The sequence below is a fragment of the Pan paniscus genome, chromosome 21 (genome assembly GCF_029289425.2).
Source record: "Pan paniscus chromosome 21, NHGRI_mPanPan1-v2.0_pri, whole genome shotgun sequence".
Lineage (NCBI taxonomy): Eukaryota > Metazoa > Chordata > Mammalia > Primates > Hominidae > Pan > Pan paniscus.
The window spans coordinates 18,484,234-18,497,240 of NC_073270.2; the positions used below are offsets into that span (position 1 = coordinate 18,484,234).

General features: G+C 38.3%; 1 protein-coding gene across 4 annotated transcripts in view; it reads left to right on the plus strand.

Moving 5' to 3' along the window:
• DSTN (destrin, actin depolymerizing factor) overlaps window positions 1–12,621 on the plus strand; it is a 39,306-nt gene extending 26,685 nt beyond the window's left edge. For all 4 annotated transcript variants that reach the window (XM_063600786.1, XM_063600787.1, XM_063600785.1 and 1 more), the window contains 3 exons: window positions 5,106–5,413; window positions 8,920–8,996; window positions 11,406–12,621. In XM_063600786.1, coding sequence (XP_063456856.1) covers window positions 5,106–5,413; window positions 8,920–8,996; window positions 11,406–11,515 — 495 coding nt within the window. In that variant the 3' untranslated portion in view covers window positions 11,516–12,621. The remainder of the gene's footprint in view (window positions 1–5,105; window positions 5,414–8,919; window positions 8,997–11,405) is intronic.
• Window positions 12,622–13,007: the final 386 nt, after the last annotated feature.

A 13,007-nucleotide genomic window follows, 5' to 3' on the forward strand; every position in this document is an offset into this window, starting at 1 on the left:
AAATCCCAATTCCTCTATTGTTTACTCTGTGACCCTGGGCAAGTTATTTAATTTTGCTATGCCTCAGTAGAAAAATTTGCATCTTTAAGATGCAAATAGTGATAGTAGCTGTCTCATAGAATTGTTGTGATTTAGAAGTGTCTATCAATAGTAAGTACTCAGTGTATGTTTTAATTTTTTTTTAACGTTTTGGCTCTTCCTCTTTATTCCTTCAAGTTCTTAAATATCTAGAACAGTTACATCTCCCCAATCATAAGACAACTTGCATGAAGTAGCATTCAGTCTTCCCTTTTTTCTTCATTGTTAACCATCTTACGTTTTCTGTCTTTACCTCTTCAATTCCCCATGGGTCCCCAGTCCATTATGGTTGACTTCTGTCCCATTTCTCCCATCTGTTGAAATGTTCAGAGGCCCAATTGCCAAGCCCAGCGGTCTGTTTTCATTCTCTGAAATACTGCAGAATTGGCTGTTGATGACTTTCCTCCTCAAAATATTCTCCCTTGCTTCTAAGATGCTGCTTTCTTCCTTCTTACTTTTTCTTGTTAGTTTTCTGATTACTTCTTTTTAGTGTCCTTGATGGGTTTCTCTTTTTAATTTTTACATACTCAGTGGTGAGAAACTAGATTGGTTTTTCTTTTGCTGCTTAATGTTGGTGACCCCATGGTGTGGGCTAGTCCAAAATATGGATTAGGTGAAGCCTTCCAACGAGATCCGTGCTCATATTTCTGCCGCTGTCTGGTCATCTCCACCTAGATGTCTTGCACAGTCTTCAGAGTGGATGTGTCGTACTGTGCCATATTTCCTTTTCTGTTCATATATCGCAGTCTAGTCACTAATCGAGAGAATCCTGGGGCTTCTCTGATACCACTCTTTTGTGTCTCATTCAGCTATATTGGTTTGACTTTGACATGTCCTTGAATTTTTCTGTTTTTAACCTCACTGCTGTAGTTCACAGCTTTCTTCTCTGAATATTTGTAATTGTGTCAAAATTGGTTTTCTGCTTCCAGTTTCTGTGCCAGTTTCTCCTTCACAGTATTCAGTGTTAATTTGCTCAAGCACAAGTGTCTAATGGTATAAGAAACCTCCACAAACATCACTTCTGATAGAAAAAAAGACAAAATTCTTCCTTACTGAGGTTTTTAAGGAGCTTGTAAGTTACAGCCAGATTTGGCTGAGATTTATCTGTTTTATAATTGCAGAATGCACATTTACTTTGTTTTTGATTACTAGTACATCATTGATTTAATTTACAAATCAGAATTTAGAATGTTTGAGATGCTTAGATATTGATTGATGTATTTAAAGATTGGTTGATTGAATATAAGGCTTTAGATGTTGCCTTCCTGCTTTTAGAAATTGCTTGTTGGGTCAAATGTGACTTCAACATTATGGACTAGGGAGTTAGAGGGATTGGGATCTGTTTCTAGTTCTTCAATTTTTGTTGCTTTGAACATTTTATTCATCTGTTGCAAAATGAAGATTCTTAACTTGCTTAACGTAAGATACGTTGTAAAGATCAGAAATATGGTACTCCTAAAGCAGTAAAAGGTTTAAGAAAAGTGCTTTTTAAAATTAGGAATGAGGTAATATTGTGTACTTATAAGTTTTCTAGTCCTAATTTTCTGTTTCTGCCACTTTATTAGAGTGAATGTTCATTTATGAACAGAAAATGTGGAGTAGATGGCATTGGAATGTGTTATTTAGAGATCTTTAATGAATGAGATGATGAAATAACCCAGTTACCTTAATATTAAGTAAATGGTAGGATCTTAGTGTATCTTTCTCCCAGAATTCTTGCATGCGTTTTAAAGTGACAACTTTATTTTTATTTGTTTGTATAAATGTATGGGGGTACAAGTGTAATTTTGCTACATGCATGGATGGTAGCAGTGAAGCCAGATCTTTTAGGGTATCCATCACCCAAATAACATACATTCTACCCATTAATTAATTTCTCATCCTCCCCCGGCTCTCCATTGTCTGTTATTTCACACTCTGTCCAGGTGTACACATTATTTAGTTCCTATTTCTAAGTGAGACCACATGGTATTTGTTGTAATAACTTTATTGAGGTATAATTTACATACCACCAAGTACAGTTCAATTCAGTGGTTTTTCAGTATATTCACAGTTGTGTATGCATCACTCCTGTCAACTTCCAGAACATTTTCATTACTTCAGAAAGGAACCCATACTCATTAGCAGTCACTCCCCATTCCCCTTTTTTCTCAACCTCTGGAAACCACTAATCTACCTTCTGTCTGTTGATTTTACCCAGTTTGAACATTGCGTATAAATAGAATCATGCAATAGGTGCCCTTTTCTGTCTGGCTTCTTTCACTTAGCACAGTGTTTGTCAAGGTTCATCCTTGTTGTAGCATGTATCAGTACCTCATTTTTTTAATGGCCAAGAAATATTCCATTGTGTGGATATACTACATCTTAAAAATCTATTCATCACTAAATGGACTTTAGGATTGTTTTCACTTTTGGTCTATTTTGAATAATGTTGCTATGAACATTTGTGTACAGGTGTTGGTATGGACACATTTTCATTTGTCTTGAGTATATATACCTAAGAGTGGAATTCCTAGGTCAGGTGTTAACTTTATGTTTAACTTTTTGAGGAACTGCCAAACTGTTTGCCAAAGCAGCTGTACCCTTTTACAGTTCTACAGTAGCATATCAGGGTTCCAAGTTCTCCATGGCCCCACAAACATTTGTCATTGTCCATCTTTTTTATTTTAGCCCTCCTAGTGGGTGACTCATTATGGTTTTGAAGTGAAGAGGTATCTCATTATGGTTTTGATTTGCTTTTCCCTAATCACTATTGATGTTGAGCATTTTTTCCACGTCCTTATTAACCATTTATACATCTTTGGAGAACTGTCTATTTAAATCCTTTAAAACTGTTTTTTAATTGAAGTATTTGCCTTTTTTTATAATTGAGTTGTAAGGGTTCTTTATTCTGACAAGTTCCTTGTAGGATTTTTGGATGTTTTCTCTCATTCTGTTGGTTATCTTCATCTTATGTGCATTTTTATTTCTTAAATGATTTGACATTTGGGTATCATTAATATTTTTCCATTGTTTAGTATTTAAATTCTATTGCTTATGATTCATTTTTCCCTTTTCATTAAAAAAATTTTAGAGGCACGGTCTCCCTATGTTGCCCACACTGGTCTCAAACGCCTGAACTCAAGTGATCTTCCTGCCCTCTCCCTCTAAAGTGCTGAGACTACAGGCATAGCCACTACCCAGCCTAAAGATACCATTCTTGACTCAAAGCATGGTTTTACATAAATTGACCATATGACCCAACAATTCCACTCCTAGTTTTCTACCCAAGAGAATTAAAAACATGCCCACACAAAACCTTGTACACGAGTGTTTATAGCAGTGTTAATAGTCAAAAAGTGGAAACAACCCAAATGTCTATCAACTGCTGAATAGATAAGGAAAATGTGGGATATCCAAACAATGGAACATTATTCAACAGTAAAAAGAATGAAGTAACCAGCCGCTTTGTCATGCACCTGCAGCCCTGGCTATCTGGGAGGCCAAGGCAGAAGGACTGCCCAATTTTAGGAGTTCAGGGCTGTAGTGTGCTATGATCATTCCTGTTAATAGCCACTAGGCTCCAGCCTGGGCAACATAACGAGACCCCATCTCTCATGCACCCCATCCTGCATCATGGCTGAACTTTCCAGATACTTCACAGTTCCCACCTGCTTAGCCAGGGAAGGGCCTTGCTGAGGAGTCATTGGCACTTGGCTCTGCTCCTTCAGCTTCTTCACTGTCTCATGGTCACTCCACAGGTCCCTTTTGGTGCCTACCAGCATACCAGATACATTGAGGCAATGATGGGAGACCTCTGGGTACCACTTATGCCTCACATTGGCATAAGAGGATGAGTTGCCAATGGAAAAACAAATGACAAAGATATTGGTCTGGGGATAGGAGAACAGTCACAGTTGGTCATATTCCTCCTCTTGGCCAGTGGTGTCCCACAGGTTCAGGCTGATGATTTGGCCATCCACAGATGTCTGGGTGCTGTAGTTGTCAAAGACATTGGGCATATACTCCTTAGGAAAGGCATTTGTTGTATAACTGATGGGGAGGCAGGCTTTGTCTACAGCCACATCTCCTGCAGTCACACATTTGATTGTCTACATTCTTCCCTTAGTCTAATCATCCTCCAGTGCTGTTCAACCATGACTGGCAGAGCCTCCTGGGCATCTCTTGTTGGGCTTTATAATTCTTGCTTTAGAAAAGCTAACATGCAAAACAAAGTAGTTAATGAGGCATTAACAATTATGGATATAATAAAGTTAATGTAAATAGCACATTCCTCAAGATGAAAAAATTAAAAACTGGTTTAAGATCTTGTGCTATCAAGATTTTGTTTAACTGTCCTTCAGCCCAGAATAGCAAGTATAACATAGCAAAAGGTTATTTTTCTGGTCAGTATAATCCCTAATTAAGCTACCTCTTTATTATAGCAGTAGACATTTTCTTATTTATTCTAATCTTAGTTTAAAATTTGGAATTTTTAAGTGAAATTTTAATGGCAAGTGTGACTAATACTGAATATTGATCACATAATTTTGAAATGTGAGTAGAGCAAAGACCTCTTAATAAATCTTTTTTTTTAATTAGAGAAAGAGATGCTGTAGGGATGGAAATTTCCCAGTCTAGCAGCTATGACCAGCTACTGTGTATTACAAAAGGAATTTTAGGTATCATGAATATACATACTGGGAAGATGATCTGCCTGTGGTCAAGGCTCTAAGCAACCTGTATAAGAAGAAAATAACCCAGCACCTTAGGAAACACTTCTTTTGAGGTTCTAGGGTAGGAGAGGCTGCTATAGTTGAACGTTTCCTTACCCCTGTGCAGTAGTGAGGAATGGCATATATTTGTGATCTTTTAAAAAGTTTGATGTCTAAAATTAGTAGTGATTACATCTCAAATTTCTAGTTTTTTAGTTAGATGATATACCTTTAAAATGTTAAATATATGCCAATCTATAAGCATAATTTATTATTTTATGTTTGGCACAATAAAAATTGTAAGTCTTTTTCTCATGTATTTTCTCATCATAGGCCTCAGGAGTGCAAGTAGCTGATGAAGTATGTCGCATTTTTTATGACATGAAAGTTCGTAAATGCTCCACACCAGAAGAAATCAAGAAAAGAAAGAAGGCTGTCATTTTTTGTCTCAGTGCAGACAAAAAGTGCATCATTGTAGAAGAAGGCAAAGAGATCTTGGTTGGAGATGTTGGTGTAACCATAACTGATCCTTTCAAGCATTTTGTGGGAATGCTTCCTGAAAAAGATTGTCGCTATGCTTTGTATGATGCAAGCTTTGAAACAAAAGAATCCAGAAAAGAAGAGTTGATGTTTTTTTTGTGGTAAGCATGTTAGAAATATTGAGCCTCTGTAAAACTCATTTTGTTAGCACTCGGGAAAGGAAAACCAGTTCCAGCACCAAAGTAATTTTTATTCAAACTATTTGCAGTTGTTGTCATTTAATTTTTATTTACAGGTTTCATAATGTTACCAGGGCTGATGTTTATGGGACCCAAACTAAATTTTGACTATTTTCTATCTACTTGTTATGTGACTCTCAGTAATTTTTTTTTTTTAATGGGGAAAGGACAGGAGGCATCCTCTGAATGTACTGCTTTTATAAGCTAACATTTCCTACTTCTTTTAACTTTCTTACTTATAAGCCAAAACCCTACTTTTCCAACGAGCCATGCCAGGAACCAGCCTTCTACTCTTTTAAATTACACCCCTTCCTTGTGCCTCTGTGGTCTGCTACCTTTGAAGAAATTGGTACCATTCCCTCCCTGCTATAATTTGCTCTGCAATTGCACTGTTTAGTAGTGTAGTCACTAGCCACATGTGGCTATTTAAATTATTTAAAATTAAAAATTCAGTTTGTTAGCTGAATGAATTACCACATTTCAAATGCTCAGTAGCCACATCTGACTAGTGGCCACCTTATTGAGTAGCACAGATACAGAACATTTCCATCATTGCAGAAAACTCTGTTGGGCAGTGTTACTCTAGATAGTGAAACAGTGCTATAAAGTTATTTTTGTGGCCTTTTTCTTGAAATGTTGTTTAGTTATTCTGGTCTTTTCAGGCAAGTCGGTATTTGAGATGAAGCTTTAGAAAAAAGTTACACCTGGATCCCTCATTTATTGAATATTATACTATTATACTGCATTCCTTGATATGGCCAGGAGTAGAATTCTTTAGTTTCCAAGGGGAGGGAGAAATGGTAACACTACCTGATTTTTTTTTTTTTTAGAGGGGCAAGGATTCTCTTGATACTTTGGCCTGAGTCAGGGCAAGGCAGGGAGGGACTTAGCTTTTAGCTATGTGCCATCAATAGCTTGGAGTGTAAAAGGGATATGGGAGTAGGAGATGCAGAGGATTGTGGTTTAAAAAGGAAGATAACTCGAGGTCACACCTCACTTCTATTTCAGTAAGCTTTTACTGCACTTGATTAAACCAAGTTGCTGTGAGGAATGCAAATATGAGGTCAGGGTGCACGTATTCAGGCAGCTTAGAGTCCATTGAAGCTGGTACATAAGACTGAAAATTAACAAGGATTTGAATGAAGGTGCATTTACTGAACTTTATTTCTACTACACGCCAGCTATTGTGCTAGGGCCTGGGAAAACAGCTGTGAATAAAACAGGTTAAGTCCCTGCTCTTCTGGCATTCACAGCTGAGTGGCAGATAGGCCAGCTAATGGTTTAGGCTTTTAAATTGGTCGGTATTTCCTTAATTTGCAGGTATTTTTTCTGCTTTTTATGTATTTTGTAATTATGAAAAGTATGCATCCTTACTTTTTTTAATGTGGAAAATAATAGAAGAAAGGAAATTTAGTGTTAGTGCAGTGGTTTATTTTGCACTGTTACACTATTACTTAAGAAAAGGTAGAACCTTATTAAAGGCATTTTCTATAACAAGCTCCGCCCATGGCCCAGGGAGCAGCTCTTAAAGTAGTTTAACAATTTGGTTAGAATAAAATCAGAACAGCTGATGCTTTTTTATGTTTCTGACCTATTTTCATAAGAAAAGTACCCACTGTGCTGGGCACAGTGACTCATGCCTGTAATCTCAGCACTTTGGGAGGTGGAGGTGGGCAGATCACGAGGTCAAGAGATTGAGACCATCCTGGCCAACCAACATGGTGAAACCCCATCTCTACTAAAATTAACTGGGCATAGTGGCACACGCCTGCAGTCCCAGCTACTCGGGAGGCTGAGGCAGGAGAATCGCTTGAATCTGGGAGGCAGAGGTTGCAGTGAGCCGAGATCGCGCCACTGCACGCCGGCCTGGGTGACAGAGCGAGACTCCGCCTCAAAAAAATAAAAAATAAAAAGTACCCACCCTGTAGCTCAAACATCTGCCAGTCCTGAGGTTGTGATGGCTCTGCCTCCTTCACTGGACCTTAGGATTGGGAGGAATAAGCCTCTGAGAGACAGACTGCCCTTTTTCCCAAGAATGGAATCTCTGCTCACTAGGGTAAGGGGTACACTAGGTGAGGTCCACATGCCAGTGCTCATGGCTGTTGAATGTCCTGGAAATACGGCAGCTAAATGGAATTATTAAATGCTCAGAAGTATTTAGCTATACAGTAATATCTTAATGACCTCCAGTAGGCTCTTGGAAACTACAACTTTAAGCAAAACAACATACACCAGGTCCTCAAATAACGTCATTTCTTTCAATGTAGTTTTGTTATAACATTGAGAAAAAAAAATACTGGTTTTGGTATATGTCATTTTGTTTTAAGTCACAGGCTCCAAGAACTGATTGACAATGTTAAATGTGGACTTACTGTACTGCATCTTCTCTGTGATATTTTAGCAGTGTGGCATGGAGGTGGGCCTATGGGTTGGCGTACAGAGGAAAGAAGGACCTCCGTGCAAGCAGTCTGAGTGGGAGGGTTTCTGTCCGTTACTAATCATCCTTATTCTTCAGTGTTGCTGCTGAAGGTGCTGTGACGCATATGCTGTGCTTCTAACACGCTTCCCTTCAAGATGGAGAACGCGCTCCAATGTTATAAATATAAAAAGATAGTAATAATATTGACAGTTAAGACATAATTATTGGTGAGTTGCCATTTAGAAATCTTTAGAATCATGAGATTATACAAGTGGATTTAATATTTTTTTCCAGAGAATTATTGAAACGTGGACGCCCAGATCTGTAATTAAACATGTATTGTTATGTTAGACTAAGAAAACAAGTACCTGTGGGATCAAAACCTGCTATTGGAATAGATGAAGGGACTGGGGAAGTCTAAGAAAAGGACTTTTATTTGTAATTTATTCTTTTTTTTCCTTTTTTTAAAGTTTTTGATTTATTCTTTTTTAGAAAACAATCTGAAGCAAAGGTGCCAAAATATTAGCATTTAATTCTGGGTCACACGTACTTACGGATTATTCTCTGTACTTTTATGTATTTTAAAACTTTTTTCCAACTAGAAAAACCGTCAAAAACCTTGTGTAAATATTAGCCCGAATCCAATCCTTTATTAATAATAATGAAAAATACTCTGAAGAAAAAGAATTGGGTTATACAGTGAAGTACTCGGTGTTGGTTCTTTCATTATGGCCACTGTAATCTGATTTTTAATTGGTGATTGTCTTTTGCCACCAGTGGTTCTCTTCTTTTTTCCCACCCTGGTCAACCTGAGTGATTCTACATATGCCTATCTGTAGCATTTCCTCTCTGAGCTGCTGGGGAGGTAGAAAAAATGTGCAGTTAAGAGAAAATATCTCAGGAAAGTCTGAGGATTCTCAGCAAATGTTTACACAAGCAAATGTTTAACAAGTTGCAAGTTATACTTTCTCTAAACCACTTTTTTCATTTTTGGTATCTTTCTATCTAGGGCACCAGAACTAGCACCTCTGAAAAGTAAAATGATCTATGCAAGCTCCAAGGATGCAATTAAAAAGAAATTTCAAGGTACGTTCTAGATGACCTCTGAATATGTAGAGGTATGGTGAACACTCAGAATGGGGCAGCACCTTTTCTGAGAAGCACCTTATTTTTTTTGCAGAGCTTCGGGCACAAGGGAGAAGTGTTACTTGTTTTGAGAAAAGCAGAAGACTGAATTTGGCTTTCCATGTATCTTCTGCTTTGTGCTGGTTGCTCTGGGTCTGCCCAGCCTGTGTTTAATAACTATACCCTTGACATTGTCTATATATATCGTTTATTCAGGCTGGTTTTAAACTAGTTTGAGGTGCTACCAGTTTTCTCATGTAGGAGGTGGAGACTGATTGTTTAACATTGGACATAATAGTAAATTTGCTCTTGCCTTTGAATGTAGTTGTTATAATAAAGTTGCAAAAAGGAAATGTACCTAAATGAGAAAGGATGCTCTTTTCTCCAGCTTTACTGTTGAATGGCATGATTTTAGGTAATTAATTCATCTGTGTCCCAAGGAAAGTGCACCCACTCCTGAGCTGGTCAGTTGTATTTGACTTGCCACTGGGTGATTGGGATCCTGATGAGATGGCCTGGCCAGACTTCAGCCAGGAGAAAATGTTGGTATGATGGAAAGAACGTGCATGGGGCAAGTGCCCAAAGGCCTGCACTGAGGGCGAAGCCTGTCTAACTGCTGTGTAGCCTTGGCCAGAACTGCTTAACCTCCATGGGCCTTGATTCTCTCAGCTGTAGAAGGGGAGACTTGGTCTCATGTGTGAGTTTTAGTTTAAGAGTTTGCCCTGCCACCTTCCTGCCATGGCTATTTCCAAACAGCTGAGTGAGCCAAGGTCACAAGGGCTTGGCCTGATGTTGATTTTGTTTTGTTTGTTTTACTGTCACTGGTTTTTATATTTTCATGGTAGAACAGGTTTGCCCTAGCCTGTTTTACTTAGTTTGGAAAAAAAAATTCTTGCTTCCTTTCCCGAGCCTTGCTGCTGCATAGTTTATTGCCGGGTCAGGTTCTTCGTGCATTTGGTTTGATGTTTGGCACCCCCCAGAAGTGTGTCACTGGGTTGCTAACTGACACTTTTAAATCCTTTAGCTTCAACACTTTCCCAGCCCAACCAAAAGGTTCACAGTGGATTCCTTATTATCTTTATTCTGCATTGCCTTTCAGTAAAGGGAATTGCTTTGCACACTTGATTTGGTGATACTAAAAGATAGTGGCCGGCCGGGTGTGGTGGCTCATGCCTGTAATCCCAGCACTTTGGGAGGCCAAGACAGGTGGATCACCTGAGGTCAGGAGTTCGAGACCAGCCTGACCAACATGGTGAAACCCTGTCTCTACTAAAAATACAAAAAAAAAATTAGCCGGGCGTGGTGGCACATGCCTGTAATCCCAGCTACTTGGGAGGCTGAAGCAGGAAGAATGCTTGAACCCAAGAGGCAGAGGTTGCAGTGAGCTGAGATCGCACCATTGCACTCCAGCCAGGGCAACAAGAGCAAAACTCTGTCTCAAAAAAAAAAAAAAAGATAGTGACCATGCTGCCTTTTTTCTAATGAAAGCATCTACTGGCTTTCTCAGATCAGTCCTGAGTAGTTCAAAAGCTGACCTGCTGTGCTTTCAGCAGCTTGAGAAATAATGGTCTTTAAATGATGGGAATAACCATGCAGCTTATTTAAAAGACAGTGGCCATTTACAGAGAAGCTACTATATGTAATCCATAATTGAGCTCGTTTTTGCATTGTGGTAGTGTAATTGTTCTAAGAAAGCAATCAGTAACATATTTCACATAGTTTTCATTGTGATCGATTTCATAAATGTGTGTGTAATACCATTGAAGAGCCAGCTGTTTACTTTTCAATACAGTTGACAAAATCAACTGTGCAATCAAAAATCATTTGTATTTTTATGTTTTAAAAACCAAGAAAATTTTCTTACTAGACCTGCCTTTTAGCTTTTTAGCAAAGTACAACATATCTTTAGAAAAGTGTATGTCACAAATTATTGTAGAATGTGTTGAATTTTTCAGAGTGAACATAATGGTTATTTCTTAATCTAATGACCAGCACCCCAGAAGCCTCCCTGGTGCTGTTCCCTTCAATTCATAGCACTTCTGCCTGCCCCTTCCTCCTCAAAGTAGCCAGCACCCTGGCTTCTAACAGCGTTAAGTTAGCGCGGGCTGATTTTGTATGCTATACCTATATATATAATAGAATATATGCATTTTAAATCTGGATTCTTTCAGTGAATGCTGTTTGTGAGGCCCATCTATCTTGATGCATGTAGTTACAATTATTTATTCTCGTTACTGTGTAGTATTCCATGTTTGTATATACCCCAGTTTATCCAGATTAGAACTGGTCTTTTAAAAGTTTGGTTATCTTAAGAGAAAGAGGTAAACTGCTGCCATAATTCTAAATAGAAGTGTTGTTTTTCTTCTCTAGGCATAAAACATGAATGTCAAGCAAATGGACCAGAAGATCTCAATCGGGCTTGTATTGCTGAAAAGTTAGGTGGATCCTTAATTGTAGCCTTTGAAGGATGCCCTGTGTAGATTATTCAGTGCCACAAATTGAAAGCTTCCATGTTTAATGTTATCCTCTTGCTATATAAATAAAGCAAATATATTTAGGCCAGGGTCTCACTGAGGGGGAGCTGTCTTGTCATCTTTTAGAGTAAACTAAATATTCTATAAACATATGCAAACAGCCCTAAATAAATCTGAAGTCTAAAGTTTTATTGATGTGAAATTAAATTCTTATTGGCCAAATGCCTGTTTTGATGAGTTGATTTATAAAGATTTTTGTTAAGCTCAGGATTTTAAATTACACAGTTCACAAAACATTAAAGGCCATGTGAAGAGAATTATTACATCTTTATTAACCTCAGCATTTACTTTGTTTCTTTTGCTTAGGAAATTGCTCATAATCTGGTTATAATTTTGGTCCAAATTCTTTATTCTTCCTTGAGCTAAGCAGAATAATGGAATATAATATGTCTTCATAAATATAACAACACTAATACACTAATAGTAAGATTAAGTTAGGCAGTCTTCTACTTCTACCAAATGTGTAATGGAGATTGCCTCAAAATTGTGTCCACATAATCCACGCTGATCTTGCAAAGCGCTATTTCAAGCACATCATTGGAATACAGGAAGTAGCCCTGCACCTGCCAGTGAGCTCGCCGTTCACTGATTGGAAGAGTGACCTGTCATCTTGGAAATCATTGTGTCTTCAGGAGAATGTGCAGTGTCTTGTAACAACTAATTATAATGCAAATTAGGGCTACATTTTAATCTGCTTTGTTAATGAAAATGATAAAACAGAATATTGACAAGCTAGGACACCTGTGGTATCTTTAATTGTATCTCCTTCAGAAGTTTGCTTCTTATGGTATAATAAAGTATGGAAGAATATTGAGTATATGTTTACTCTGGGCCTGGGAGAACTTAACTTTCTAGAGCAGTTTGTTGACTTGTGTGCAATGGGGAGAGGTACCATGATGACACTCACAGGGAGCCACTGTTCACTGACACTTGGAAGCGGTCATTGTTAATATCACGGGCATAACACTTTGAACGATATAGAGATGCACAAACAGTTGAACTTAGAAGTAGCAGTATTGGCTTTATGTAATAAAGGAAGCATTTTTGACTTATGTCTCGTGTAATTTTCGTGTGTGAATTGGGAATACAGGATTTTGCCTTCCATATGGGGTAAGTCATTGAGGTTTGGGTATTTCCAATAATTAAGAGTTAAGGTTGGCTGAGTGTGGTGGCTCACTCCTGTAATCCCAGCATTTTGGGAGGCCGAGGCAAGAGGATAGGCCAGAAGTTTGACAATCAGCGTGGGCAACATAGTGGGATCTCATCTACTAAAAATAAAATTAGCCGGGTGTGGTGGTGCACGTCAGTAGTCCCAGCTACTTTGGATGCTGAGGTGGGAGGATCACTTGAGCCCAGGAGGTGAGCTGAGATCGTGCCACTGTACTCCAGCCTGGATGACACAGCAAGACCTTGTCTCAAAAAAAAAAAAAAGTCACAG